This window comes from Martes martes (assembly GCF_963455335.1).
Source record: "Martes martes genome assembly, chromosome: 1".
NCBI lineage: Eukaryota > Metazoa > Chordata > Mammalia > Carnivora > Mustelidae > Martes > Martes martes.
In genome coordinates, this window is record NC_137888.1 from 166,779,898 (window position 1) to 166,805,735 (window position 25,838).

At 46.1% G+C, this 25,838-nt stretch overlaps 2 protein-coding genes across 5 annotated transcripts; one reads left to right on the forward strand and one right to left on the reverse strand.

The window, feature by feature from the left end:
- Positions 1 to 2,675: 2,675 nt before the first annotated feature.
- On the reverse strand, positions 2,676 to 13,548 carry ARPC4 (actin related protein 2/3 complex subunit 4). Its single transcript, XM_080804716.1, has 6 exons — positions 13,461 to 13,548; positions 9,769 to 9,887; positions 8,453 to 8,564; positions 7,199 to 7,294; positions 6,086 to 6,256; positions 2,676 to 3,622 (listed from the first exon to the last, which is right to left on the reverse strand). Exons 1-6 carry the CDS (start codon positions 13,461 to 13,463, stop codon positions 3,617 to 3,619), a joined length of 507 nt encoding a protein of 168 aa, XP_080660842.1. The 5' UTR covers positions 13,464 to 13,548; the 3' UTR covers positions 2,676 to 3,616.
- A 286-nt stretch (positions 13,549 to 13,834) lies between these two features.
- Positions 13,835 to 25,170, forward strand: TADA3 (transcriptional adaptor 3). Of its 4 annotated transcripts, none has more exons than XM_080797110.1 (9): positions 13,835 to 14,377; positions 15,100 to 15,332; positions 16,689 to 16,939; positions 17,057 to 17,162; positions 18,636 to 18,777; positions 18,872 to 18,975; positions 20,190 to 20,299; positions 22,590 to 22,775; positions 24,634 to 25,170. In XM_080797110.1, the coding sequence occupies exons 2-9, from the start codon at positions 15,126 to 15,128 to the stop codon at positions 24,824 to 24,826; spliced, it is 1,299 nt and encodes a 432-aa protein (XP_080653236.1). In that variant the 5' UTR covers positions 13,835 to 14,377; positions 15,100 to 15,125; the 3' UTR covers positions 24,827 to 25,170. The 4 variants fall into 4 exon arrangements, with proteins under 4 accessions (XP_080653236.1, XP_080653237.1, XP_080653239.1 ...); XM_080797111.1 differs by having other exon boundaries at positions 13,855 to 13,969; XM_080797113.1 differs by having other exon boundaries at positions 14,111 to 14,203.
- The last annotated feature ends 668 nt before the right edge of the window (positions 25,171 to 25,838 follow it).

Here is a 25,838-nt window from a genome sequence, read left to right on the forward strand (position 1 = left end):
GCCTCCCCCTCTGTGCGCCGCCTCCTCTCAGGGGAGCAGGGCCCTCGGTTCCGAGGCCCCGCCTCCTGTTTGCTGTTGCCCAGGAAACCATTCCCTTGGCACAATCAGGGAGCGGGTTCAGGTATTCCCTCCTGCGGGCTTAAATCCGGACCGCTAAGCAGGGGTACCTAAGGTGGAAGCTGGAGCACGGTGCGGCTAGTTAATTTCAGCATCATGGTTCCTGTGGCTTGAGTCACCGCATTTATGGAGAGCAACCGTGCTAGGCAGTGGAGACTGCCTAGGGGCTGGAGACTAGAAGCTAGAAAGGATCCCTGACCTCATGGAGCTTACAGCCCAGTGGAGGGGAGACAAAAAAGCAAGCAAGGAATAAAAGAACTGTAGGTATGGTAAGGGCAATGAACAAGCAGCAAACAAACCAGGAAGGGGACATACTTAAGAAAAAGATGCCCTTTCTGAAGAGGTGACATTTAGGCAGAAGCCTATGCAAAGGAGCTCAGAAGTAGGCTAGTGAAGAGGGGTAGGAATAGCAATCCAGACAGGAAAGTCTCAGCAACACACCTGAGAAGGTTAAGAACCCTTCCCTGAAACTAAGAGGTAGGCAGTGTGGCTGGAGCCTGGTGAGGATGCGCTAGATCTGCAGGGCCTGGCGGATGGGCCTAGGGTAAGGTTCCTTGGGGCTGATCTGAAAACCAGGGCAGTGTATGGGGGAAACAATGAGAAAGTAGAGTGCAGCACACTTCCCCTAACCTCCATAACTAAAAATAGAAAAACAGATCGCTTGAGTCAACTGCAGAAAAAATATAATGGAACAGTTAGGTGCAGCCCTCAAGACTGCAAAGACTTTAAGTAAACTTTTTGGAGGCAGCAGCAAAGTATGATCTTCCAAAGTCGTAAGTAACATAAAGCTCCAAAATGTTAATTCACCTAAAATCACACAGCAGAGCCAGCACTGGAATTCAGTTCTGACCGCAAAATCCCACTCTTCAACATAAACATTATTTAATGTAACTATATATTACCACTCAGGTAATGGGTCATAAAAGCAACCAAGAAACAATTTGAGGTGCAAAGTCCAGCAGTGCTCATTCAAGCAGAGTGCACGTAAGAGTACTCTGGTCTGAGAACCCAGCTTTGTTATCGGGTAGATCTGCCAGTAGAGTGAGGGTGGGTCCTCAACCTCATTGTCCAGCCAATCTCAACCTGAGATCGCTCTTCTCAACCCCTGACCACACCTTGTTGGAGACTGGGCTTCCCAAAAGACGTGCCCCCAGAAGAGGGTAGGCTGATTGGCAACCATCCAGTCTGTTCTTTTTCATCAGCCTGCAAATCTGGTTGTTATGGGCTCTGGATCCTGGGAGATGGATCTGTGACAAACGGCTGGCTCACCCAGGCAATGCCGTCCTGTGAGGGTTGAGTGAGCAGCTGCCATACTCTTTTGAACCACCAGCTTCACCATGAGCACCTTTAACACTCACTGCAAAGTTAAAACATACCCAATGTCCCCAGAGGACACACCTAATTCTGTTAGGCGGGAGGAGGTCATCACAGGTAATGTCATAAAGGGGTTGATATCTGTCCAAGTTGCCCCCACCCCCAACCCCTCCTCCCTTTAACATTACCTGTCCTCCACCTCGAGAGACTTCTTTGGTGATCTGGAAAAACCTTTTGAAAAGCTCAGCTCAAAGGCTGAAACTTTTCCTGTCACCCACTTCCATAAACATACCACCTCCCCTCCTGGGTAGACTACCACAGAACCAGTTTGCAAATATAAAACACTTCAGTGCACCTATTTACACATTCAGCTTTCACTATCCACCCCGCAACTCTCTCCAAGACAGGGATAAGGTCACTCCACCAACCCCCAAGCCTAGTGTAATGGAAATTCTGTTTGGATACTGGGCTGGTGGAAAAATCAGCTGTTGTTTATTTAGTACCTATAACACAGTACCATGTCAGCCTGTTCACAGTATCTCCACTTCATAGAATAAGAAACAAGCGCACAGAATATTAGGAACTCACGCAAATTCAGCCTCGAGAGTCAGGACTTGAGCACCGTGTTTGTTTTCTTTCTTTTTTTTTTTTTTTAACTTCAAGGAGTCACCAAGGTCTGTCCAAGAGAACTTTCTCCAGTGATAGTAATGTTCTATGTACTCTCTGACATGGTAGGAATTAGTCATTTGTACTTATTGAGCACCTGAAACACCTCTGGTGGGAATGAGGAAGTGAATTTTAAGTTTTTAACTTTAATACTAATTTAAATAGCCACATGTGGCTAGGGATTATAGACAGAGCCAGAAGCCTTAGATTTGAAGCCTACTCTCTTGGTCACTAGCTGGGAGTTTTGGAGCAAGCTGCTACATCTCAAGGAACCACCGTTTCCTTAGCCATGATAAGGAATCATCATTTCTCTTAGGTTACCTTTTAGCCCAAATGAGCTCTTTATGTGAAAAGGACCAAAGCTCCGTACAGGCACAGAGCAGTTTCAGAAATGAATGGTGCTTGGACTGTAATGGGGGTCTCTGGGTCGGGGCCCTTGGCACAGAAAACATCAGAAACCAATCAGGAAGACAACTACTGATGGGGCCCCCCAGGTCCCCCAAGTACCAACTACATTGTCTTGGGAAGAAAAAAACCCCACCGCACCCCCCACCTTTCATATACACAGTGCACAGACCTCATGCAGCCCCAAAGGGGCAAGGAGAGACTTTAATCAGGAGAGGAGGCAGGATCCACCAATATAAGAAAAGGTACAGCGAGCATGGGAGCAGAGGAGCCAGAGCAGGCAAAAGAGACCCAGCTCAGGAAGCTCTGGAAGACTCACCCCTCCAACTCTAGCACAGGCACTGCACTGATAGACAAGGCAAATCAGTGGCCCCTCTCAGCTGGGAGGGCACAAAGAGGCCCCTGTGGCCAGAGGCACCTGGCTTTCAGTGCCCAGCTTCGAGGCATGGCTGGTGGCCACCAATTCAGCCCTTGTTTCCAACGAGTGCCGGGTGGCTTATCTTCAGGCAGAGCTCAGGAAGCTGGCAGAGAGTCCGAACAACTTCCACTGGGCCCAAGGAGGCTCAGGAGTAAGAGGGCAAAGGAAAGGAACTGGAGTCTGAAACCTTCCTCCTTCCCTCCCTCTCCCCCAACCTGGGGCTTCCTGGAGGTGGGGGGGACACACACAATAGTCGCCTTCTGGCTCCAGGCCCGCCCAGACCCACAGCGACCAATATGGTACAATCACTGGGACCAGTCACAGCCACTGGAGGTGGAGGTTGTTTCGTGTAAAAAAAAAAAAAAAAAAAAGACAAAAAGGTTACAGTCTCCTACAAGCACAGAATTTAAGTTTCAAGACGTTAAAAAAAATCTGTCCCAGCCCAGGGGACTGAACATCAGAAGCCAGCCTGACCAGGCACGTGTGGCCTTGGGGCAGGTCCACTGCTGCTTTGTTGCCCAGCTAGCAAGCATACCACCCACCTCCCGCATCTAATGCCCACCCCGACCCAGCTCCCCCGCTCTGCCGCTGCTGTTGCTGCCGCCGCCGCTGCCGCTCTGGGGAGTTACTCCAGGATGCCTTCGCAGAGACACAGGGGAGTCTGAGGGGGAAGGCCTTGAGATCCAGCCAGATGGTTTAAAACTGTCAAAAGAACCAAGAGGCAGTGAATGGCGGTTATTAGTGTATCCTGGCAGGCCTGCTCTGGGGAGGTAGGCTGATCTGAGAGCTGCTACTGTGCTCAGATTTCTGAGGGATAGGTTGGGTCCCAGCACACCTTGTAGGCACCCTCTTTCTAATTCAGCCTGCATTCAGCAGCGACCTTCAGGGCACTAGTGTAAAACCTAGCACTAGACAAAAGACAGAAAAATTAAGGGTGAGGCAGGCTCTTCCAAAGCTCCCCTTAACCATGTCATAGTGACTGCTATGCAGCTGTCAGTGCCTTGCCTGAACTGAGATGGGAGCTTACGTGCAAGGGCATGGGGATTAGGGGGCCAAGAGCAGCAGGACCCACGACCTGGTACTTTCTGTCAAGCTCTGGGTGGTTCTCCAGCCATTAATACACCCTTGGAAATATCTTCTGCCTTCAAGTATCCCCCATGGTGCCCAGAGCAGCCGCACACATCTTATAGATCAGCGACTGTGGCCCAGTGGCCCACAGACAGGACCCAGCCCAATAATAAACACTGTCTGGTCCACGAAGTCTTTAAAAAAATATGAATTCATTGCCAACCTTGAAAATATAAGAGATGTTGCATACAAATCCAGATTTGGGGATTCTTTTGAAAAGCTGAACAATGAAACCGTAATGGGCGGGAGCTCTGTGGTAGTCACCCTCTTCAGACGAGCCATGTGCTTACCATATCCCCAATGGCCCACTTCACTCCCATGCATTACCTGCCTAAGCCCCTCATGCACCTGAGTATGTGACCCCTGCCGGTGCCATCTTGATCTTTGAATCTGAAAACCAAGCTCTAAGTCCCAGTTCCTCCTCTTGCAGGCTGAGGGTCCTTAGGCAGGTGACTTGACTTTCGGAGCCCAGTTTACTCACCCATAAAATAGGGATAACCCATGACTCAAAGATTGTTTCAGGGATTGAATAAGATAGATAAATGTTCTTAGCTGTGTAATTATAGAAATATAGTTAGCATCTGAAACTAATAGTATACTGTATGTTGGCTAACTGAATTTAAATTAAGAAAAAGAAAGAAATGCAGTTACTGTAATTAAGTGGTGAATGAACCAAATATTAAATTAGGACAAGAACTATATTCCTTTGCAGGGGTGCCTGGGTGGCTCAGTGGGTTAAGCCTCTGCCTTCAGCTCAGGTCATGATCTCAGGGTCCTGGGACTGAGCCCTGCATTGGACTCCCTGCTCAGCAGGGAGCCTGCTTCCCCTCTCTCTCTCTCTCTCTGCCTACTTGTGATCTCTCTCTGTCAAATAAATACATACAAATTGTTAAAAAAAAAAAAAAAAAAGAGAACCGTTTTCCTTTGCAGTTGAATGTGAGGCCCTGTATTTTATGGCCCTTGGCCATAAAACTTTGGTGCTACAATACCTGGAAAGCTTACTATGTACCAAATGATCTGCTCTGTATACCTCTCCTCATTTAATGCTCAACCATACTAGAACGTACATATTAATGAATAGTCTCATTTTACGGCTGAGGAAACTGAGGCTTCATCAAGAGATTCAATAACATGCCCAAGTGGGCAGCGAAGCTGGATGCACACAAAGGCAGTATGACCCCACAGCCTGTGTGATCTGAACAAGTATGCTACTCTGCGTGCACAGTACACTGTGCACTGACTTTTGTACACTGACTGTCCTCAGTATAATTAAAGCCCAGGGGAAAAAGGGGTAATTTCTATTTTTAGGAATCTGAGCTCCTCCTGGGCTGGATCTGTATGCACTGGTAGGAGTAAACACTAAATCTACCATCTAGGGATTATAGTTAACTCAAAGCAGAACATGTCAACAAATCAAAAACTGTTTGGAAGAAGAAGAGAAAAAAAAAGGCCATGTCCTGAATATCTAAATAAGAACAACTGTGTCATCAACTCATCAGTGTAAATAATTTTTCCTCTTCAGAAGGTTGCAGTCCCTTCAGTTGGGAACACAAACAACTGAAGAGGGATCTGGAGGGACTGAAGCCATGAAAGTAATGGGAAACAGGTCGAAAACATCATGACTATAAGCCTGAGAAAGAGACGCTGAAAACATTCAAATCTGTTTGAGAAGTAGAATTACACTGATTAACTGTCCTACATTCTTGGAATATTCCCATGTAGATTTAACTTGCCTTACCTGAGGTTTGAGCTAGATATAGGGAAGGACTGAGTACATTTTGAGATGTAGAAAGGAGCATCTAAGTCCCCATGAGAAACTAAGGGAGGTCCTTGAGTTACAGAAAATGCACTGCAGGTCCCAAAGATGACCCCTGGGCCCCCAGCCCCAAGGCACCTAGCTGACATGCCACCCACCAGCAGGTCCTATAGGCCTCAGGAAATATCCACACTGCTGGCACCACTTTACCACCAGATGCTAAGTTCTCAACCCACAGCTCATCCTACCTCTGGAGGGACACCAAGAAGGCCGCCACTTACATTCTTGAGGAACTCCTCAGCCACGATGCGCGCACGAGCGTTAACCGACAGCTTCATCTCACTGATCTCCTTGTCAATCTCCTCCATGAAGTGGATCACAAAGTCCACCAACTTGTGTTTGTACATCTGTTCTGTGTGGAAGTTGGTGATCAGAAAACTGATGTCATATCCCTGGGGAGGGAAGACAGTAGAAAAGAGAAAAAGAAGAAACAGGAGAGAATTAGCATCCCAGGACACTTAGTAGGCCATGTCCTCTATGGTCCCTCAGCTACATGCTTCCTACTGGCCGTGATCTTCTCCCATGTCTCATGACCTTCAGGCAGCAGCTGCCTGCTCTGCTAGGGTGTCTACGCTGGGTCCAAGTAACTGACCCAGGTGAGAATTTTGTGTCTGTCAGGCATCTCTGGAAAACTACCTGTGATACACAGCTGCATTCAGAATGAGTCATGGGGAGAGTAAAGGAAATTGAAATCTTGTCACAGAAGAATCTAATGAAACAGGGAGAAGAGATGCTTCGGGAGAAGGATGGGACTGGGCTGTGCATGTGTGGAAGAGTAATCTTATGTGTTTTGGGTGGCCCCAGAGGCTAGATCTAGGACCAGGAAGAATGATTTTAGCTCAGGATGAGGATGAGCTTGGCCAACACATCTGATGGTGCATGCTGCTCTGCACAGTACTTGCTTAGTCACTGGGATTATTTTAAGTTGATATGGCAGGGAGTCTATGGAGAGGACTCAAGTACAAAATCAGACAACCACCGAGCCAATGTCAACTGTGGCCCTGAGAGACAATGATTTAGTTGGTGACACAGCTTAGAAAGGATTTCTGATTCATTATACCCTTTGTGCCATTAGACTGTAGGCTCTGGGAAGATAAGAAACACATCTCATATTTTCTGCCTTTTCCATAGCTGAGGCAGACCCAACTTTTCCCAAACTTCCGATCCCCCTTATTCTCACTCCAGCTGAAATGAAGGCCAACTCTCAACTCAGGCAGTGGGGGTCCTATGGCTGGAGGAGCAGCAATCCTGTTCTTCAAACAAAACCAGACCAGTGACAGTAGAATTGGTGAAGAATCTTGAATATTATGAACACGTGGATCACATAGTCTCACCTCCACCGGTTTCCTTCGAAGAATAAAAAAGTTCTCTGCTCGCATCATCATGAAGCGCATGAACTTGTGGCATAAAATCTTCTCAATTTCATCAGCCTAGTAAGAGTGAAAGATAAACAGGACTCCCTAAATCTGACATCACAGGCCAACAGAAACCTGTACCCTGGTCTTCTGACCTCAGTTTCCCCCAGACTCACTGTAGGTAGTGGGGTTTCGCATCATGGGCACTGCCTGAATCATGGCGCATCTGGTTGCCAACTGAATGTCTACTACATTAGAGCCTCTTCAACTCAGTAAGACATTATTATGATCTCATTTTCACCCATTCCAGAGAGATAATTCTGGTAAACCAACGTCTTTTATCTGCTCCTTCCAGAATCCATACCTACATTCAAAGCTGTCTCTTTCCTTTCCATTTCACTAGTGCTGTATTTCCCAAAATCTATGATATATATACCACCTGGAATTATCAGAGATAAACCTAGGTGGTCTCTGCTTTAGTAACTATGAACATTAAATAGTCCCCAAACTTTAACCATGCTGAATTCTCATTATTTCTAATGAAAGAATTTTGCAGCCAGGTGCTGGTATATATGCCCTTAACACCTTCTAACACTTGTTAATCTCCCTTTTTAACAGAGCAGGGACCAAGGACAGAGCTTTCTGTAGGCAACAGGGCCTACACTAAATAACAGTTTTGTTTTCTTTCACTGCAGTCACTTCTTTAGCGTTCCCCCTATCTGACAAGTGATATTGTTTTCCACTATCGCATAAAGTTTCTGTTTCAAACAAATTTAAGTAAAAGAAAATAAGCCAAGTTAAGGAAATCCATTTAACAAATAACTGCCTAGGTGGTACATAAATATGGCAAAAATTGTAAGAGTGATGGGAATATGAATGTCACCTAAGAAAACATAAGAAATTACACTTTTTTTACCCTAAATCTTTTTCAAGGTTTATGGTTGTCAGATTGGTATTGGTACTATTTATTTCTATGAACTGGCCTTATTCTCCCTTCCTTATAAATGATTCTTTGACCTGACACCAAAATGGCCATGGCCTTGGCTGCTACTTTTCCCAACTTCTAACCTAGAGCAAGGCTTACAAAACAGGGTTGCTCTCTTTACTCTGCTGACCTGACAAATCATTCCTTGGGTACAGCTGGGTTTCCTTGCACCTTGAATCTGGCACGACGATCTCTTGGATGGGGATCCCTGGCCTCCTGAGGAGGCAGGGGCTCAGTGGTGAGCTCACCTGTTTCACAGCAATGCTGACCCGGACAGAGTTGATGGAGCCCTCAATCAGAACCTTTTCCTTCTCATTCCTGCTGATGGTCACAGGTTGTAACAGGAGCTCTTTGCTACTCCTGAAAACACAATGTCACAGAGGCCTCTGTACTATAGAGGAACAGAATGCTCAGGGAGACCCCACAGCGGCCCTGGAATCTCTGAGACCAGAGTCCAAGGAATAGGAGACTCACAAGTAGGGGCGCTCCAAGATGGGGGCCAGCAAATGTGTTCTCCAACAGAAGGAGCAAGCTCTGGAGTCAGGGTGATAAGGTTTTGAAATCCAGCCTCCTCTGTTACTTTCCTTGGACAAGTTACCCTGTTGGAATCTCAATTTCCTCATCTGTAAAATGACTGATTCCTATTTCACTGGCAAGGATTGAGAGAGATCAAAAAGGGTCAATTGTCTAATAGAGTGCCTGGCACATGGCAGGAGCTTTACAAACGACAGCTCTTATTTTAATAACTACAGGCAAACCCATATACCACTTAGGGAATGAGAAGAGAGAGGCTGCCTTAAGAATAAGGACAAGCTAAAATCAAACAGAGTTTGGCCTCCTTTAATTATCAATCCAGAATGATTCACTTATTCAGCATTAAGACTCCTCTCAGGTCAGCTCCCATTTTGATGCCTCTGAATCTCTAGGTATTTGTAATGGTAATTAAAATGCCCAGCGGAAATCATGTATGTTAAGTACAGCAACACGAAACATGCTAACATTTTGTCAGTATTTTTAAATTCGAATCATTCCAACACGGTGTGGTAACACTGTTTATCTCAGTTATAGGTGTCTCAGATTAAACTTTAGAGGAGAACAGAAAAATTTAACAAAACATAAACTAGATAAGAGAAAATAACCCAAAGCATGGAAAATTTGGAGTAAGGAATGAGAATACAAGTTGGTGGGGAAAAGAACATTCTTTGATCTTTAAATTACAAGAGGGCGGAGATGGCATCTAACAAAATTCTCCACTCTCTCCTTAAACTGGGTTCAACAATGACACAGGAGATACTTACTGAACAGCCCTACTCTGAGATGTCACACCTTGTGTCAAGCAATCTTGGCTCCAGAGTTTAGCTTCTCCCCTGGGTTTTGTCCTGCCAACCCACTGACCCTATTTTTGGAACTGCAAATTGAGAACCATTGCTCATCGAGCAGTAAGACAAAATATGTGAACTACAGTTGTCTTGATAACTCCAGGACAGAAATTCGTGACAGCCTCCAGACAACTGCCATCTCTGGGGCTGAACCCATCACCCACCCTGATCTTTCTCTTCCCTACCTGACTTCTACTTCCGGCTTGTTGTGTCGTTCTACAACCTGGGAGGAGAAATTCTCCAGACAGAGGGCAGCCTGCAGTGTGGCCCGCACGGCACTCAGGTAGGGACGGAGAGTGGCAGTCTGTAGGAAAAAACCCAAGGGAAAATCAGAATCTGTCTTAGCAAACCCACCAGCCCTCTACTCCAGCTACATGGGAGCCAGGCGGTACTGAGAATATCTGGCTCTCACATACCACAGTGAACAAAACAGACTATGCCTTCAAGGTGCCTTTCATTCTAAGTCTAGAGCAGTAGTTCTCAAAAGAAGACCATTCTTCCTGCCAGGAGACATTCAGCAATGTAGGGACATTTTTCATTGACAGGACTTGGAGTGGGGTGGGAGTGCTACTGGCACGGAGTAGAGGTCTGGCATGCTGCTAAACATCCTACAACTCACAAAAATGAATTATTCAGGGGCATGTGGGTGGCTCAGTCAGGTTTCTTGATTTTGGATTGGGTCATCATCTCAGAGTTGTGAGATCTAGCCCTGCAAAGTGCTGCATGCTCAGTGCTGAGTCTGATTCTCTCCCTCTTCCTCTGCCCCTCCCCCTATTTGTGTGTGTTCTCCCTCTAAATAAATAGATAAAAAAGAAAAAAGAAAAAAAAAACCCAAATAGTGCTGATGTTGAAAAATTCTGGTCTAAAGGCATACAGGTGACAATGACTATTCTCAAATCTGTCTTTTGAGCCAAGAATGGGTAACAATATGTGTTAGACAATGATCTAAATGCTAAGATTTTAAAGACAATCTCTACCTTTAAATAGCTCAAATGGTTACAGAAGACAAAAAACAACTATGATATTCTAAAGAAGAATGAAATGGGATAGAATTTGATTCACAAGTTATATTTCCAGAAGAAACTGGTTTGGAGGTAAAGATGAAAATAGATTTTATAATTCAGAAAAAGTAAACTAAGGACATTCCCATTAGAGGGATCAGCTTCTACTTACACTGGCTTATCTTCAGTTGTATTAACTAAGTCTTTCTTACCTCACGGCTTTACACATGCTGATCCATCTATCTACAGGCTTTTCTTCCCTCTCTTGACCCAAGTCATCCCTCAGACCCTGACTTATTCAGGGAAGGCCCCTTCCTTCCTCAGAGAGACCATTCCTGACTTCCCCCTTCATAGCATTTATTTTAAGTCACAATGACACAACCTTCATATTTCTTTAGTACAGTGATTTCTTCTTCACTAGACTGTAAGCTTCACAGTCAATAGACCATGTCTCTTTATTCAAATCTATATACCCTTCTCCTCACTCGGTACTTAACATATGCAACGTCTTACTCCTTTTCTATACAACGTTATGTATAATACCACTACCAAGATTAGAACAACACCAAAAAGGGACGCCTGGGTGGCTCAGTAGGTTAAGCCTCTGCCTTCGGTTCAGGTCATGATCTCAAGGTCCTGGGATGAGCCCCACATCCATTTCTCTGCTCAGGAGGGAGCCTGCTTCTCCCTCTCTCTCTCTTTGCCTGCCTCTCTGCCTACTTGTGATCGCTGTCAAATAAATAAAATCTTAAAAAAAAAAAAACCAAAAACAATGCAAAAAGGCATTTAAGAGTTCCAGAAGTAGTGATGAGTACAGGGTTGCTGTATACAGAAAGCATTCTAGATTCAGTAGATGATGCTGCAATGGTAGTCTAAAGATTCACAGATAATCTCAAATTCCAGGCTGTTAACTTTAGCTTTTCTTTTAAGGTAGTAAGGAACTGCTGGGACTTTCTGAGGAGGAAGTTATATGACTTCATGAGTTGCGTGGTGGCTCTGCAGAGAATGGACTGGAGAGGGAAGTGAGACAAAAGGCAGATAGGGTTATTCAAGGAACACTGATGAGAGCCTGGGGCAGTGGAGAGGACAAGCAGAGGGAGGGTATCACAACAGTCAGACTGTAACATAAGATGTAGAGAATATGGAATCAAAAAACACCTCCCAACAAACTGTGGTTCACCCATACGATGAAATACTACTCAACAATAAAAAGGAGTAACTAGTGATACATGCAACATAGATGAATCTCAAATGCATTATGGTTAAAAAGCCACATTGGGACGACTGGCTAGTCCAGTCTGAAAAGCCCGTGACTCGTGATCTCAGAGTCGTCAGTTCAAGCCCCAAGATGAATGTAGAAAATACAAAAACAAATAAGTAAATAAAGTTGTTTTTTGTGTTTTTTTTTTAAGACTTTACTTATTCATCTGACAAAGATCACAAGTATGCAGAGAGGCAGGCAGAGAGAGAGGAAGGGAAACAGGCTCCCTGCTGAGCAGAGAGTCCGACATGGGGCTCCATACCAGGACTCTGAGATCATGACCTGAGCCAAAGGCAGAGGCTTTAACCCACTGAGCCACCCAGGCGCCCCTAAAGTTAAGTTTTTAAAAAGCCACATCCAAAGGCCTACATCCTGAAGAATTCTGTTTGTATAACAACACTGAAAAGGCAAAACTATAGGAGAAAAAAAAATCTGGTTGCCTGGAATGGGGAGAAGACAGGGCTGATAACAGAGGGATTTGAGGGCACTTTTTGAGGAAACATTCTGTTATCTTGGTTGTAGTAGTGATTACATTATTGTGTTTGTCAAAATCCATAGATGATAAACCTAAAAACGGTGATTTTTAGGTGACAAGCCCCATGACACCCGACTTTTCACAAATAAAGTGCATTCTCATGTAATACCTCAATAAAGTTGACTTTTTAAAAAATACAGGTGATATAGCCTCAATTAGAAGAAAGAAAATCCAGGCTTCTACCTGAGGTAAGAAGACACAGAGCCAGGACAAGTAACATAAAAAAAAAAAAAAAAAAAAGCAAGTTTAGAAGAGAAAATGATTTTTGACCTGGAGGTCTAATTTGAAGGTGTCTTCAAGATTTCCAGGCAAACCTTAAAAGAGAACTAGGAAGACAGATTCAAGAACCACCAGAACACACAAGGTCATCAAAGCCAGGACTTGACAGGTGCCACTAGGAAAAATGCAAAGAGGAAGGTGGTGAGCCCAAGCCTCAACTCCCAGGAACACCCACATCTATCAAATGGGAGTACTGCCAGGAAGGGAGGGATCAGTAGTAGCAGAGCTCACGGTTAACACGGCTGAATTCTGACCAGGAAGAGGTCTGGGTGGTGGCAGCATAAAAGCGATCCTTCTGTGGGGTAGAAGCAAGGCAGGGAGTAAAGAGAAGAGTGGGATAAGGAAGTGTAGACGCTTCCTCTGGGAAACCGGGGTCAAGCGGGCAGGAGAGGAGACAGTGTACTTAGGAAGTTCTCACTCAAGTTCTCCTCCGGGTGAGAAGACCTTACTATGTGCCTCAGCGGCCCTACTACGGGCAATGAGGCCTACTAAGTGTCTTCATGGCGCTTCCACCAGCCGAGGAGGTCCCACTTCTGGCGTCCTCTACCCTCACAATTCCCCACCTGGACCGAAAGCCAAACCTTGAAGCTGCAAGGCCTGCTTCGTAAGAGGGCGTCCCCCGCTCGCCCCTTCCTCACTTCGGCTCCAGCCCCGCCCTCTCTCCTCCAGTCTCCTCGTGTCCCAACACCCCGCAGTATCCCTCAGCCCCGGGCCTCTCCGCTGCAAAGCCGCATCTCCCCCAGACCCAAAGCTTTGAGGCAAAACCGCGGGGGTCCCTGGCCCGGGGCCCGGCTCTCTCACCATCGCGGGCGCTGGCTGGGCCGGAAAGCGGAAGTGCGGAAGTGGCCAGCCCCGCGACGCCTGCCTTTTCGCGAGAAGCGCAGCCTCAATCTCCGCCCGAACTTCCGGACGGTACCATCTATGATCCGAACGGAGAAGGGGGAGCCCAGGAACACTTGGTCCTTTGAAAGTTTCCTCGCTAGGGCTTTCTTGACATTTTTAAGCTCCTTAAGTTTCAAATAGATACTCAAGCTTATCCCGTTATCCATGCAGCTCTCCCTTGTGACTTTGGCCTTCTTGTCTTTGTCATAGTCTTTCCCCATTATCAGGCAATGGTGCAGCCCGGCCTCAGGTTGGGCACCATATTAGGACAAGGCGAGGCGGAGGAGTCCTTCGTTCCTTCCGGTTCTGCGCCCCTACCCTTTCTCTGGGCCCCTCCTACTTGCAGCCCCTGGGGCTCAGCGGGACTAACCGCCGGGCTGAGAACTCGGCTGTCGAGCCCCGCCCCCAGCCTCGGGCTGTTCCCCAGAGTAAGCCTGAGGCATACCCCTCCCCACCGCCCACCTGCAGTGGGCTCGCTCGCGGCCTGTACAACCTTCCCCGCAAGCCATATTGGGCTCTCCCTCGCGTCTCCCACCCCCGCGTCCTCTGCAGGGAGCCCGCCCCTAGCCAGTTCCGGGGCGGTTGCTCCCACCAACCGGAACTCCCCGCCCCCTCCCGTGGCCTGGGGGCCGTAGGAGGCAGCAGGAGGCTGCAGTGAGGAGGTAGAGGGGATGGGGGCCGCGTTAGGGGGTCCCTAGAGGACGGGGACCCTGAAGGCAAGTCACTGGGGCGACCCGCGGGAGGGGCCAGCCATTACACAGGCGCACTTCTGTGCCAGGCACTGAACTGGGCTCTTGACGAGCATCCTCTCTTAATCCTCAGAACATCCCGGGGAGGTAGGTAATATTGTAATCCCCATTTTACAGATTCAGACTTCTTATGGGGAAACAGACTCAAGATTCGTTTTGTCCCCATTTTGTAGATGGAAAAATCGAGACTCAGGAAGGTTAAATAGTATGTTCAGAGCTACATAAATAGAGAATGGTAAAGGCTGGGCTTGAACCCAGGTATGTCTAGCCTACCAGCCCACATTTTTAACCACTGTCAGGGGCAAAGAGGTGGGACAAAGATGGGAGGGGGGTCAGACAAGGAGAAGCAGGGAAGCACGGAGAACATTAACATTGTAAGAATGGAATGTTTGGAGCTCAGGGGATTTGCAGAACTCGGGAGGAGTAGAATAGAAAAGCATCAGGAAGGTAGGGCATAGCATATCACAGAAATTAGTGGCACAGACTCACAACTACCTGGATTCAGATCCCATCTTAGTAATCTTGGGCAGGTACCCACCTTTACAGAGTCTGAGTTTCCTTGTCTGTAAAGTGTAGATCACCATTGTCCCTTCTTATGGGGTTGGGTGAGGAATTCAGTGAGAAGCCAGTAAAATATCTGTACTTAGCTTAATGTACAGTAAGTGCTCTATGAGTAGGGGCAGCGCCATCAACATTGTCAACAAGGTACTGAAGCTGGGCTTTCTCCTTGATTCTGTCCCTGGATGAATGGAGCTCTTGGGCTTTTGTTGTGCCAGTTTATCTCTTATCAGTGGCTCTCTCCTCTCCAGTTCCACAGGGTCCCGTATCCTGGGCCATGAGTGAACTGAAGGACTGCCCCTTGCAGTTCCATGACTTCAAGTCTGTGGACCACCTGAAGGTCTGTCCACGCTACACGGCCGTGCTAGCCCGCTCTGAGGATGATGGCATCGGCATCGAGGAGCTGGACACTCTGCAGCTGGAGCTTGAGACTCTGCTTTCCTCTGCCAGCCGGCGTCTGCGGGTTCTCGAGGCTGAAACCCAGGTGATACCCTACAGAGAGGATATCACCAGGGGTGGACTCTGATGAGTTATGGGATGGGTCATTGAGTTAGCCCCACCTGCTGAGGCGTGGGGTACAGGAGCTTAGCGGGGTAAGGAGAGTCCCAAGCTGGGCTCATGTAACACATAGAATATATAAGAATGTGCATGATCCTCATAAATGGCAAGATTTCCAATTTACTGAACATTTATTGACCCCAACCCCTATTATGTTCTGGGTCCTGTGCTAGGCGTTAGAGAGAGGTAATTAGGATACTTCTGGCCTTCAGGGAGTTTGCCAACTAAAGGGAGGGGGAGGTCAGACAAATACCAGGTGATGTTGTATTATGGTTAGAAGTACAAGGGAACTGAATTGAGAAGGCCTGGATTTGAATCCTGGCCTAAGTACTTGCTTAGTGTTGCTGTTTCCTATCTATGTGACTTTGGGAAAGTTGCCTCCTGTCATTAAGCATCAGTTCCCTATATGCAAACTGGGATGAATAATAGGAGCTACCTTTGAGCTTTTGTGAGATAAAAGAGAGGTTTTTTGTTTTGTTTTGTGTTTTGCAAAGCCTCAGCCCAATATCTAACACTAAGTATTTCAGATATTAATTATTGGTACTACTCTTGATTATTTCTGTTCACTATGTAAACATCCCCTGAGCAGTGTGTGTCAGATGCTATGCCAAATCCTGGGGAACAGATAGTTAAGATGAATTTCCTGATCTCCAATAGCTTATAGTCTAGTTGAAAAGACAAGTATACTATTCATTCTGGGATGATCAAACAACACATTTAGGCCTGCGATGGAGGTACAAAGTGTCAGAGACCCAGAAAGGACCAAGATACCATTTTAAGAGGGTGAATAGTTAACCTGTGGTCCCTGTGCACTGAACCTTTTTGAGCAGGGCTGTGGCATATTCAGTTTTATTTTAGCATGTAAGAAGCTGGGTAACTGATGTGGAAAAGGCTTCCCAGTTGTGGTGACATTTGAAGTGAAGGTTTGCTGGGAAGTTTGTTTGCATTCACCAAAAAGTTACCAGCAGCATATTCCAGTGTTAATACGCACTGGGCATGAGCATTTGTTTGACCTAAATACTGTGTGACTGGGTTGAGTGATACAGAGGTGAATCAGTACAAACAAATGGAACGATGAGAAGCATATGAATAAAATTCTGTGAGGTAGGAACAGAAAAGGAACTGAGTTTTGAAGGATGAGTAAGAGTTTACTAAATAAAAAGGGAATGGATAAATAGACTTTGGAGCCTTCTCAAGTTCTAGATCCTAATTCTTCACTAGGAGAAAAACTTGTCCTATGACTTCCCTTCTCCCCCTCAGTGATAGTCTCTATAAATTTCAGATCCTCACTGACTGGCAGGATAAGAAAGGTGATCGACGATTCCTGAAGCTGGGTCGAGACCATGAGCTTGGAGCTCCCCCAAAACATGGAAAGCCGAAGAAACAGAAACTGGAAGGGAAGGCGGGACATGGGCCAGGCCCTGGGCCTGGCCGGCCCAAATCCAAAAACCTTCAGCCCAAGATCCAGGAATATGAATTCACTGATGACCCAATTGACGTGCCACGGATCCCCAAGAATGATGCCCCCAACAGGTTCTGGGCCAGAGAGTATAGAGGGGCCTTGGGATTCAGGCAGTAGAGGCTGGAGGGGCCTGGAGCTGAGGATGGTGGGATAGGAGGTGCCCATTCAGGATCTGCTTCTCTCTGCAGGTTCTGGGCTTCCGTAGAGCCCTACTGTGCTGATATCACCAGTGAGGAAGTACGCACACTAGAGGAACTACTGAAACCGCCAGAAGACGAGGCTGAACATTATAAGGTAGAAACTCTGGGCCTTGGTAGATAGGGTGGTGAACAAGAGGGCTCAGAGGTGCCTCTGAAACAAAGATCCCAAAGTCATGTATCATCTTCCTTCCCCTACTCTGCCCCTACTCTACCCATCCAGATACACAGGCTTTAATTCTCAGCTCTCTTCTTGCATTGTCTCCTCTCTACCTCATCCAAATGATCACATACATCCTAAGGCGTCTACTTCAGTGACACTGTCCTTTGTCCCAAAATCTCCATCACCTCTGCTTTGATTCAGGCCTTCATTAGATTTCACCCAAATGGTCTATTAATACTTCCTTGCTTCCAGATGGACTTTCTGTTTTCCTTTTTTTTTTTTTTTAAGATTTTATTTATTTATTTGATACACAGAGAAAGATCACAAGTAGGCAGAGAGGCAGGCAGAGAGAGAGGAGGAAGCAGGCTCCCTGCTGAGCAGAGAGCCCGATGCAGGACTGATCCCAGGACCCTGAGATCATGACCTGAGCCGAAGGCAGAGGCCCTAACCCACTGAGCCACCCAGGCGCCCTGTTTTCCTTTTTTTTTTTAAATGTATAGAACTTTACTTATGATGTAAATAAAACTGATTCCATTAAAGAAGATGTAGAAAATACAGAATAGTGTTGGGGAGCACTCTCCTCTAGGTCCGCTGTTGTGATTGGAAGTGACAAAGCTCTGTTCCTAGGCCTCCCCTGACTCCTGCACAAGATGGAGTCCAAGCATCGTGGTCCTTGGTGACACAGCCCTACTGCCCCTCTCCAGTTTCCTCAGCCATGCCCCCTCGTCACTCTGCATTTACCAGCCCTGCCAAGCAGCTTACCCTCACCCCAGGCCCACCTAGACTCTTTGCTGGTCTCTGGGCCTCTGCACATGCTCTTTTTCCCTTAGCAAACTAACTTGTCCTTCAAAGCACTGATGCCTTGTTATCTCCACCAGAATGCCTTTGCACACTCCCCACAGTAAGTTTCTTTTTCATATACCACAGCACCTAGACTTACCTCTAACACTTCAGTTCTTCGAATTTTTAAAAAAATTTATTGGGAAAAAAATTATTTGAAGAGTTAATCCATATAGGCAGTAGTAAATTCAGGTAATACAAATGAGAATTTCCTCTCCTAGATCTCTTTAGGGACCACACCTATGACCTGAGATGGCCCAGGTACATACATCTTTCTGCACCTCTATCTTGGAAATTGTTTCATACTGGCTCCCATGTGTGTCTTAGTTGGTTATACACTTGTCTCCCTTACTAGACTGTGAGCATAGAGATTTTTATCTCCTTTATTTCTTCCTTCTTATGCACAGCACGGGCCTTAGCCCTGGGGTAGGTACTTGGGAGACACATAAGTGGAGGAATGAATGATGAGCCTATTGGCAGTGTCCATGTACACAGAGAGCCCCGACTCACCCCAGGCACGGCTTGCCAGTGTTTACCCCCTTTGGGCCGGGTGGCATCTCCCCACAGATCCCACCCTTGGGGAAGCACTACTCCCAGCGATGGGCACAGGAGGACCTGCTGGAGGAACAGAAGGACGGGGCCCGGGCAGCAGCCGTGGCTGACAAGAAGAAAGGTCTCATGGGGCCACTGACTGAACTGGACACTAAAGGTATGGTAGGCCCTTGCCTCCTTGCCCACCACAGGCCAGAACTTGAGTTCCCAGCTCTCAGCCCACCTGTCTACCATTTCTCTGCCCACTTTAGATGTGGATGCCCTGCTGAAGAAGTCTGAGGCCCAGCATGAACAGCCAGAAGATGGGTGCCCCTTTGGTGCTCTGACGCAGCGCCTCCTACAGGCCCTGGTGGAGGTGAGCACCCTAACTCAACCGGAAATATGCTTACTTTCTGTTTTAATATTTTATTTTGTGTTGAGATATGTCATACATTTAGAAAGTTATACAGATCTTAAATGTATAGATTGATAAATTTTCACATCTGAGCACACTTGTATATTTGACCTTATGATCACAAAACAAAGTGTTGCCAGTGTCTTAAAGCCTCTCATGCCCCTCCCAGATTCTAACCTCCCCCCAAAGTAGCCACTACACCACACTTAATTTTGTTGAGTATTAGCTAAGGGCTGAGCTCTGTGCAAGGGCTTTCCACACATCCTCTTGTTGGAGGCAAGGGCAGTGGTTAGCCCCGTGTTGCATACTAGAAAATTGAAGCTCAGAAAAGAGAACTGTTTGCTTGAGGTTGTATAGCTAATAAATAGAAGCAGGACACAAACCCTAAGTACAGAGTCCCTTTTTTTTAATACCTATTGTCTGGCCTTAGGCACATCCCTTCACTTCCCTGAGTCTTAGTTTTCTCCCTGACCCAAATACAGTAGTGTTTTTCTCTCATGTAATAGTCTGGGGACGCATGTTCCGGGTTGGCTGAGGTGGGAGTGAGGGGAGATCTCAGCCCCACAACCATCAAACAAGTACCCCCAGCTGTGGTGGCTTTGCCACCCTAAACATGTACTCTGCACAGGGTCGTTCTGGGTATGACTGCTACTCCAAGCCCACAGAGAAAGAGCAAGGGAAAATGTGTGAAGGAAGGTTTATGGGCAGTGACTGCCTGTGGCTCTTATCTCTTCTGACCACTTTTCACTGGAGAGAATTTGTCATATGACCACATCTAACTACAAGGGAAGCTGGGAAGTATAGAATAGCTGGGCAGCCATAAAGCCAGCTACAGAAAGGTGAGAATGGCTTTTGGACAGCCAGCTGCCCTTGCCACAACATGCTTAGCACAGTGCCCGTTACAATGCAAACGCTTAGCTCTTCTCTTTACTGTTGTTGAGTATTATCATTGCTCTTCTGTGCTCCCTTCCTTTGGTATCAGTACAAAAAAGGATTTCTAAAATGATCAGAGTTTTCTGGAATCAGTTTGGGAAGACTTCCCAGAGGGATGGGAACAATAAAAGAGTATTTCTGGTCTGCGAAGACTGAAGATTCTGACTGAAGGTTAGAGAGGAGCAAGAAAATGGAAATACTATTGCTCTTACTCCTTCCATCCCATTCCTGTGGTTTTCTAGGAAAATATTATTTCCCCTATGGAGGACTCTCCCATTCCTGACATGTCTGGGAAAGAATCAGGGGCCGATGGGGCAAGCACCTCTCCCCGCAACCAGAACAAGCCCTTCAGGTAAGTGACAACTCTGTCCATATCCTACTATCTGGCCCCTGCCTCTGTTGACTTCTTTCCATCCCAACATGGGGAGGTCTTCATTAAAAGAGAGATTGAGGACATTCTGATGAAGCCCAGTGAAAGTTTCAACCATGCATGCTCGCCCAGCATTTTTACATGCACAGATTCAAGTACAAGGTTGTTCATCATAGCACTGTTCTTACTGTAAATGATCTAAATGTGCAGCCGAAGAGGATTGGTTGGCTAAATGGTTGTAATTCCACATGATGAAATAACTTGTAACTATTAATCATCTTAGGGAAACCTAGTTAATTGACATGAAAAGATGTAAACAGTAGAGTGTTAAATGGAGAAAATGTCAAGTTGAGCACAATACAAACAATCCTGTTTTTACTCAGTATATATTTAAATTTGTGAATGTAGGGGAAAAAAACAAAATAATGTGTAATAAAAGATTGAAAATAACGTAACAAAATCTGTAACATATATAGCATATAAGTAATGTAAAATATTTATGTTTTTGTATGTGTAATGTCACTAACAGCAAAATAACAGTTATATATATATATATATATATTTTTTTTTTTTTAAGATTTTATTTATTTACCTGACAGACAGAGATCACAAGTAGGCAGGGAGGCAGGCAGAGAGAGAGGAAGGGAAGCAAGTTCCCTGCTGAGCAGAGAGCCTGATGTGGGGCTCGATCCCAGGACCCTGGGATCATGACCTGAGCTGAAGGCAGAGGCTTTAACCCACTGAGCCACCCAGGCGCCCCAACAGTTATATTTTTAATAGTAACAGAAAATAATCGTGGTTCTCTCTGAGTTGTTGGCATTACAGGTTTTTCTATATTTTTTGACAGTGGATATGTGTTGGCTTGTGTTTGAAATAAGACCAGATGTGTCTGTCTCTATATTATTTCCCAGCATATTGAGCAATAATTGACATATATTCCCGTATGAGTTTAAGGTGTATGTGTACAAAACATGTATGTGGTCTGACTTATGTATGTTGTGAAATGATTACCACAATAGGTTCAGCTAACATCCATCTTCTCACATAGATACAATTAAAAAAAAGGAAAAATATTTCTCCTTGTGATGAAAACTCCTAGGATTTACACTCTGTATCATACAGTGTTAGCTAAGGTCATTGTGTTGTATAGAACATCCTGGGACTTATCTTGTAAGTGTAAGTCTACCTTTTGATCACCTTCCTCCAGTTCTCCCCCCACCCCCCCATCCTTGACTCTGGTAATGGAAAGTCTGATCTCTTTTTCTAAGAATTTGTGGGTTTTTTAGATTCCACATATAAGTGAGATTATGTGGTATTTGTTTTCCTCTCTCTGACTTATGTCACTTAGCATAATGCATTCAAAGTCCATCCATGTTGTCACAAATGGTAGGATTTCCTTGGTTTTTTAAGGCTGAATAATAATCCGTTGTATATATACCACAATTCCTTTATTCCTTCATCCATCCATGGACACCAAGGTTGCTTCCATATCTTGATCATTGTAAATAATGCTGCTGTGAACATGGGGTTACAGATGTGTTCTCAAGTTAGTATTTACATTTCCTTTGTACATACTCCCAGAATTGGAGTAGCTGGATCATATGGTAGCTCTGTTTTTAATTCCTTGAGGATCCTCTACACTTTGTTCCACAGTGGCTGCACCAACTTATGTTCCCAGCAACAGTGCAAGAGGGTTCCCTTTTCTCCAGATCCTCGCCAACATTTGTTATCTCGTCTTTGTGATGATAGCGATTCTAACAGGCCAGAGGTGATAACTCCTCGTGGCTTTAATTTGCATTTCTGTAATAACTAGGGATGTTGAGCATCTTTTCATGTTCCTGTTGGCCTTTTATATATCTTCTTTGGAGAAATGTCTATTCAGGAACTTTGCCCTTTTTTTTAATTGGGTGGGTTTATTGCTTTTGAGTTATATGAGTTCTTTATATATGATGGATATTAACTTCTCATCAGATAAATCATTTGCAGATATTTTTCCCATTCCATAAGTTATCGTTTCACTTTGTTGACGATTTCTTTTGCTGTGCAGAAGTAATTTTTTGATGTTGTCCTGCTTGTTTAGTTTTTATTTTGTTGCTTGTGCTTTAGGTGTCACAGCCAAAAAGTCTTTGCCAAGACCCATGTCAAGGAACTTAGCATTTAACATTTTCTTTATATTTTTATACCTGGATAGATAGGGGGTGCCCAAAGAGAAAAGAATGTGTTCACTAGCCTCTAAGCTGGCCCTTGAGCTAAGGACTCCCTTCCTCTGTAGTGTGCCACATACCAAGTCCCTGGAGAGCCGCATCAAGGAGGAGCTGATTGCCCAGGGCCTGCTGGAGTCAGAGGACCGCCCTGCAGAGGACTCAGAGGATGAGGTCCTCGCAGAGCTGCGCAAACGGCAGGCCGAGCTGAAGGCGCTCAGTGCCCACAACCGCACCAAGAAGCACGACCTGCTGAGGTGAGTGTGGACAGGTGATATGGGTCAGGCGGTGGCTGAGAAGGTCTAGGCCGCTGCTGGTTGCCTTCCGGGGGCTTTATAACAGTGTTCCCAAACCCAGTAGGGCCTCTAAATCACCTGGAGAGCCTTGGAAAAATTACCATTGCCAGACACCACAGACTCTAGGGCTCAGGCACCTATGATTGATTTATTTACTTATTTGGAATTACGGTGAAAAAAACATATAATATAAAATTGATTCTTTCAGTCATTTTTAAGTATACAGTTCAGTGGTATTAACTATATTCACATTGTTGTGTGATTTATTTTTTAAAATGTTCATACTTATTTTCGTTTTCCAATATGTTTTTACAACAAATTTCATAAACATGGAGTGTCTGAAAGAGTAGTATGATAAACACCAATATACTATCTACCTGGATTTATCAACTGTTAACAGTTTGGACATCTGTGATTATTACTGGCCCTTCTCTGGAAATTGCCCCGCATTTTAGTATCAGTTCTTCAACAAACTGGTCACAAGATCTTTCCTTTTATATTGACTCCCAACCATCTTACCCTGAGTTGGTCATGACAAAAGTATAGGTGACATCTGGAGGGAGATTATGTTATTGGCGTCTTCAGGGGGAAAGTAGGGAAGCAGGAAGGAAAGTAGGAAGCCTCACTGACAGGTGTGTCTTCCCCTCACAGAGCCCCACAGGGCTGGGTGTACTCATTCATTTGGCCAGCTCTGCCTGTCTCTTACACGTTGTACTGGGGGCTAGCAAGAGAGGCAGAGCAAAAGGCTTGTGGTCTATAGGTGGGTGATTGGTGCACCATTAAAAGGAGAAGAAATTGCTGACAAGCTGCTAAGGGGGTGCTTAAGGATAAGGGTACATTGAGTGCCTACAGTGTACCAGGGGCTTTGTATATACTCTGCTGTTTAATCTTGACTACATCCCAGGGCATAGTTGGTATTTTCCCTGTTTCCTAGATGAGGAAGTAAAGGGCCAGTGAAGTGAGTGCTCTCCTGAAGGTCATACAGCCAGTAAACAGTCGAGGTGCAACTTGAGCCCAAGGCTAAATGCAAAGCATCTTTCTAGTTCCATTTCATGCAAGAGCAAAAAGAGGAAAATAAAAGATGAAAGAGGCACTGAGTGAGTAGGGGAGAGGGGAGAGAGTGAGAGGGAAAAGCAAGGATATGCAGATACAGAGGTAGTGGACAGTGAACAAACTAGCTTGGGTTGTCAGGAGACCAGAATCCAGCCTTCAGTCCTGCTGTGGACCAGCTGCCAGGCCTTAAGTAAGGTATCTCCTGCCCTGAGCAGCAGCTTTCCCTTCTGGAAAATTAACAGGTTGGACTAGGTCAGATCTCTGAACCACCTTCCAGCTCCACCAACAGTGGAATTTATAGATCGGATTCCATTTACAGGGGTTGGTTCCACCTCTGTGCGCTTCATGTAGACCTCAGGCTGCCTAGACCCTTAGGTTGCTTTGGAATTTGGATGTGGAAATAAGGAGGTCTGCTGACACTAGAACACCATTTAAAGGAGATTGTTTGGAGCCAACCTGCCTTAATTCAGGTCTCCTACTCAGTAGTTGTGGGATCTTGGGGTGTTTTTTACTCTTCTTGACTTCCATTTCATCACTGGTAACATCGCTGTTATGAGGCTTAATTCTGCTGACATGTTTGAAGAGCTTGAGATTGTAACTAGTGTATAGTATCATACAAATGTGGTTCAATAACTTTGCTTTTTTGGTATGAAACATCCACAGGAGTGCCAGCCTAGGGTGGTGTGTGGGTTCAGTCTGTAAGAGGGAGGGGGGCCCCACTGTGGAGGTGGGCTTCCCAGGGCACCTGGCTGGCTGGTCCCCACAGGCTGGCAAAGGAGGAGGTTAGCCGGCAAGAGCTGAGGCAGCGGGTCCGCATGGCAGACAATGAGGTCATGGATGCCTTCCGGAAGATTATGGCTGCCCGGCAGAAGAAGCGGACCCCCACCAAGAAGGAGAAGGACCAGGCCTGGAAGACTCTGAAGGAGCGTGAAAGCATCCTAAAGCTGCTGGATGGGTAGCCCTCACTCCTGCCTCAAGCTGCCTTCCCCTGGCCTGGGGGAAGGAGGGGTGGGAAGCCCACTTCCTTCTTTGGGCTACCCAAACCATAGGCCTGTGGCTGCCTGTAAAATGTCAAGTCGTGACAGTCTCTAGAGGACTGTGGCCTTTCCCTGAGTTCTTTTGGCCTAGCTCTGTAGAGCCAGGATATGGGAGGTTCTGCTGGGCTGGCCTGGGGCCCAGTCTGTGCTTTCCCCTCTTTACTATCCCTCACTCCCACTCCTCTCTCCCTCAAGGACTTCTCTCTTGTGGTTTTGTAAAGTGCAAACCTAAAAGTAAAGTGACTGCTGTGGTTTTTTAAAAAGTATCCAGAATCTTTGAATGTCTGTTATTGTGGGGTAGAAAAGAACTGGTGTGGGTGGCAAAGGAGGGCATGCTTGGGGGCTCTCAGCCTTTGGCCATTCACCCATGTCATTCATTCAGGAAGAACTCCCTGAGGATACTTGCGGATTCATAACAAGGAAATGTGTTGATTGGGGTCTTGGTGGTCCTGGGGCAGGGTGGCCTCCAGGGTTGGCCAAGCCAGCAACTCAACAGGGCCATCAAGGGTCCAGCTGCCTCTGTACTGCACTCTACCATGTCAGCTTTCCCCTAAAATAGGTTTTCCTCCAGCTGTGCAGCCAGTAGCAGCGGACAGAGGCCAAATTGACGTCTAGCACAGGAGAGAGCAGGAAGGAGCCAGCTGGCATTCCTGGCCCACCCACAAGAGCACAAAGCCTTTCCCAAATACCATTATGTCTCACCTGGCCCAAACTAAGGCCTGCATGTCCATTCCTGAACCAGTCACTGTGACAAGGGATGCCTCTACTGTCATTTAACTAGTGAGAGTAGAGTCTGCTCCACCAAGCACAAGGCAGTGGGGAGAAATGGGGGAACCCAACAAAAATTTGAGTAGGAAGGGGAAGTGGATGCTGGATAGGCCACCAGTAATAGCCCTTCCACAACCCGAGCAAGAAACTAGGCCTAGGCGATACA

Bases quoted from the DNA above. Each gene is read 5' to 3' on its own strand.
- ARPC4 (XM_080804716.1), bottom strand. The intron at 8,565-9,768 runs GTAGGGAAGAGA...TTGTGTTTTCAG, and splicing joins AAGCCGGAAGTAGAAGTCAG to GAGTAGCAAAGAGCTCCTGT. The intron at 7,295-8,452 runs GTGAGCTCACCA...CACTCTTACTAG, and splicing joins TCAGCATTGCTGTGAAACAG to GCTGATGAAATTGAGAAGAT.
- TADA3 (XM_080797110.1), top strand. From the start codon at position 15,126: ATGAGTGAACTGAAGGACTGCCCCTTGCAGTTCCATGACTTCAAGTCT. The intron at 15,333-16,688 runs GTGATACCCTAC...TATAAATTTCAG, and splicing joins TTCTCGAGGCTGAAACCCAG to ATCCTCACTGACTGGCAGGA. The intron at 22,776-24,633 runs GTGAGTGTGGAC...TGGTCCCCACAG, and splicing joins AAGAAGCACGACCTGCTGAG to GCTGGCAAAGGAGGAGGTTA.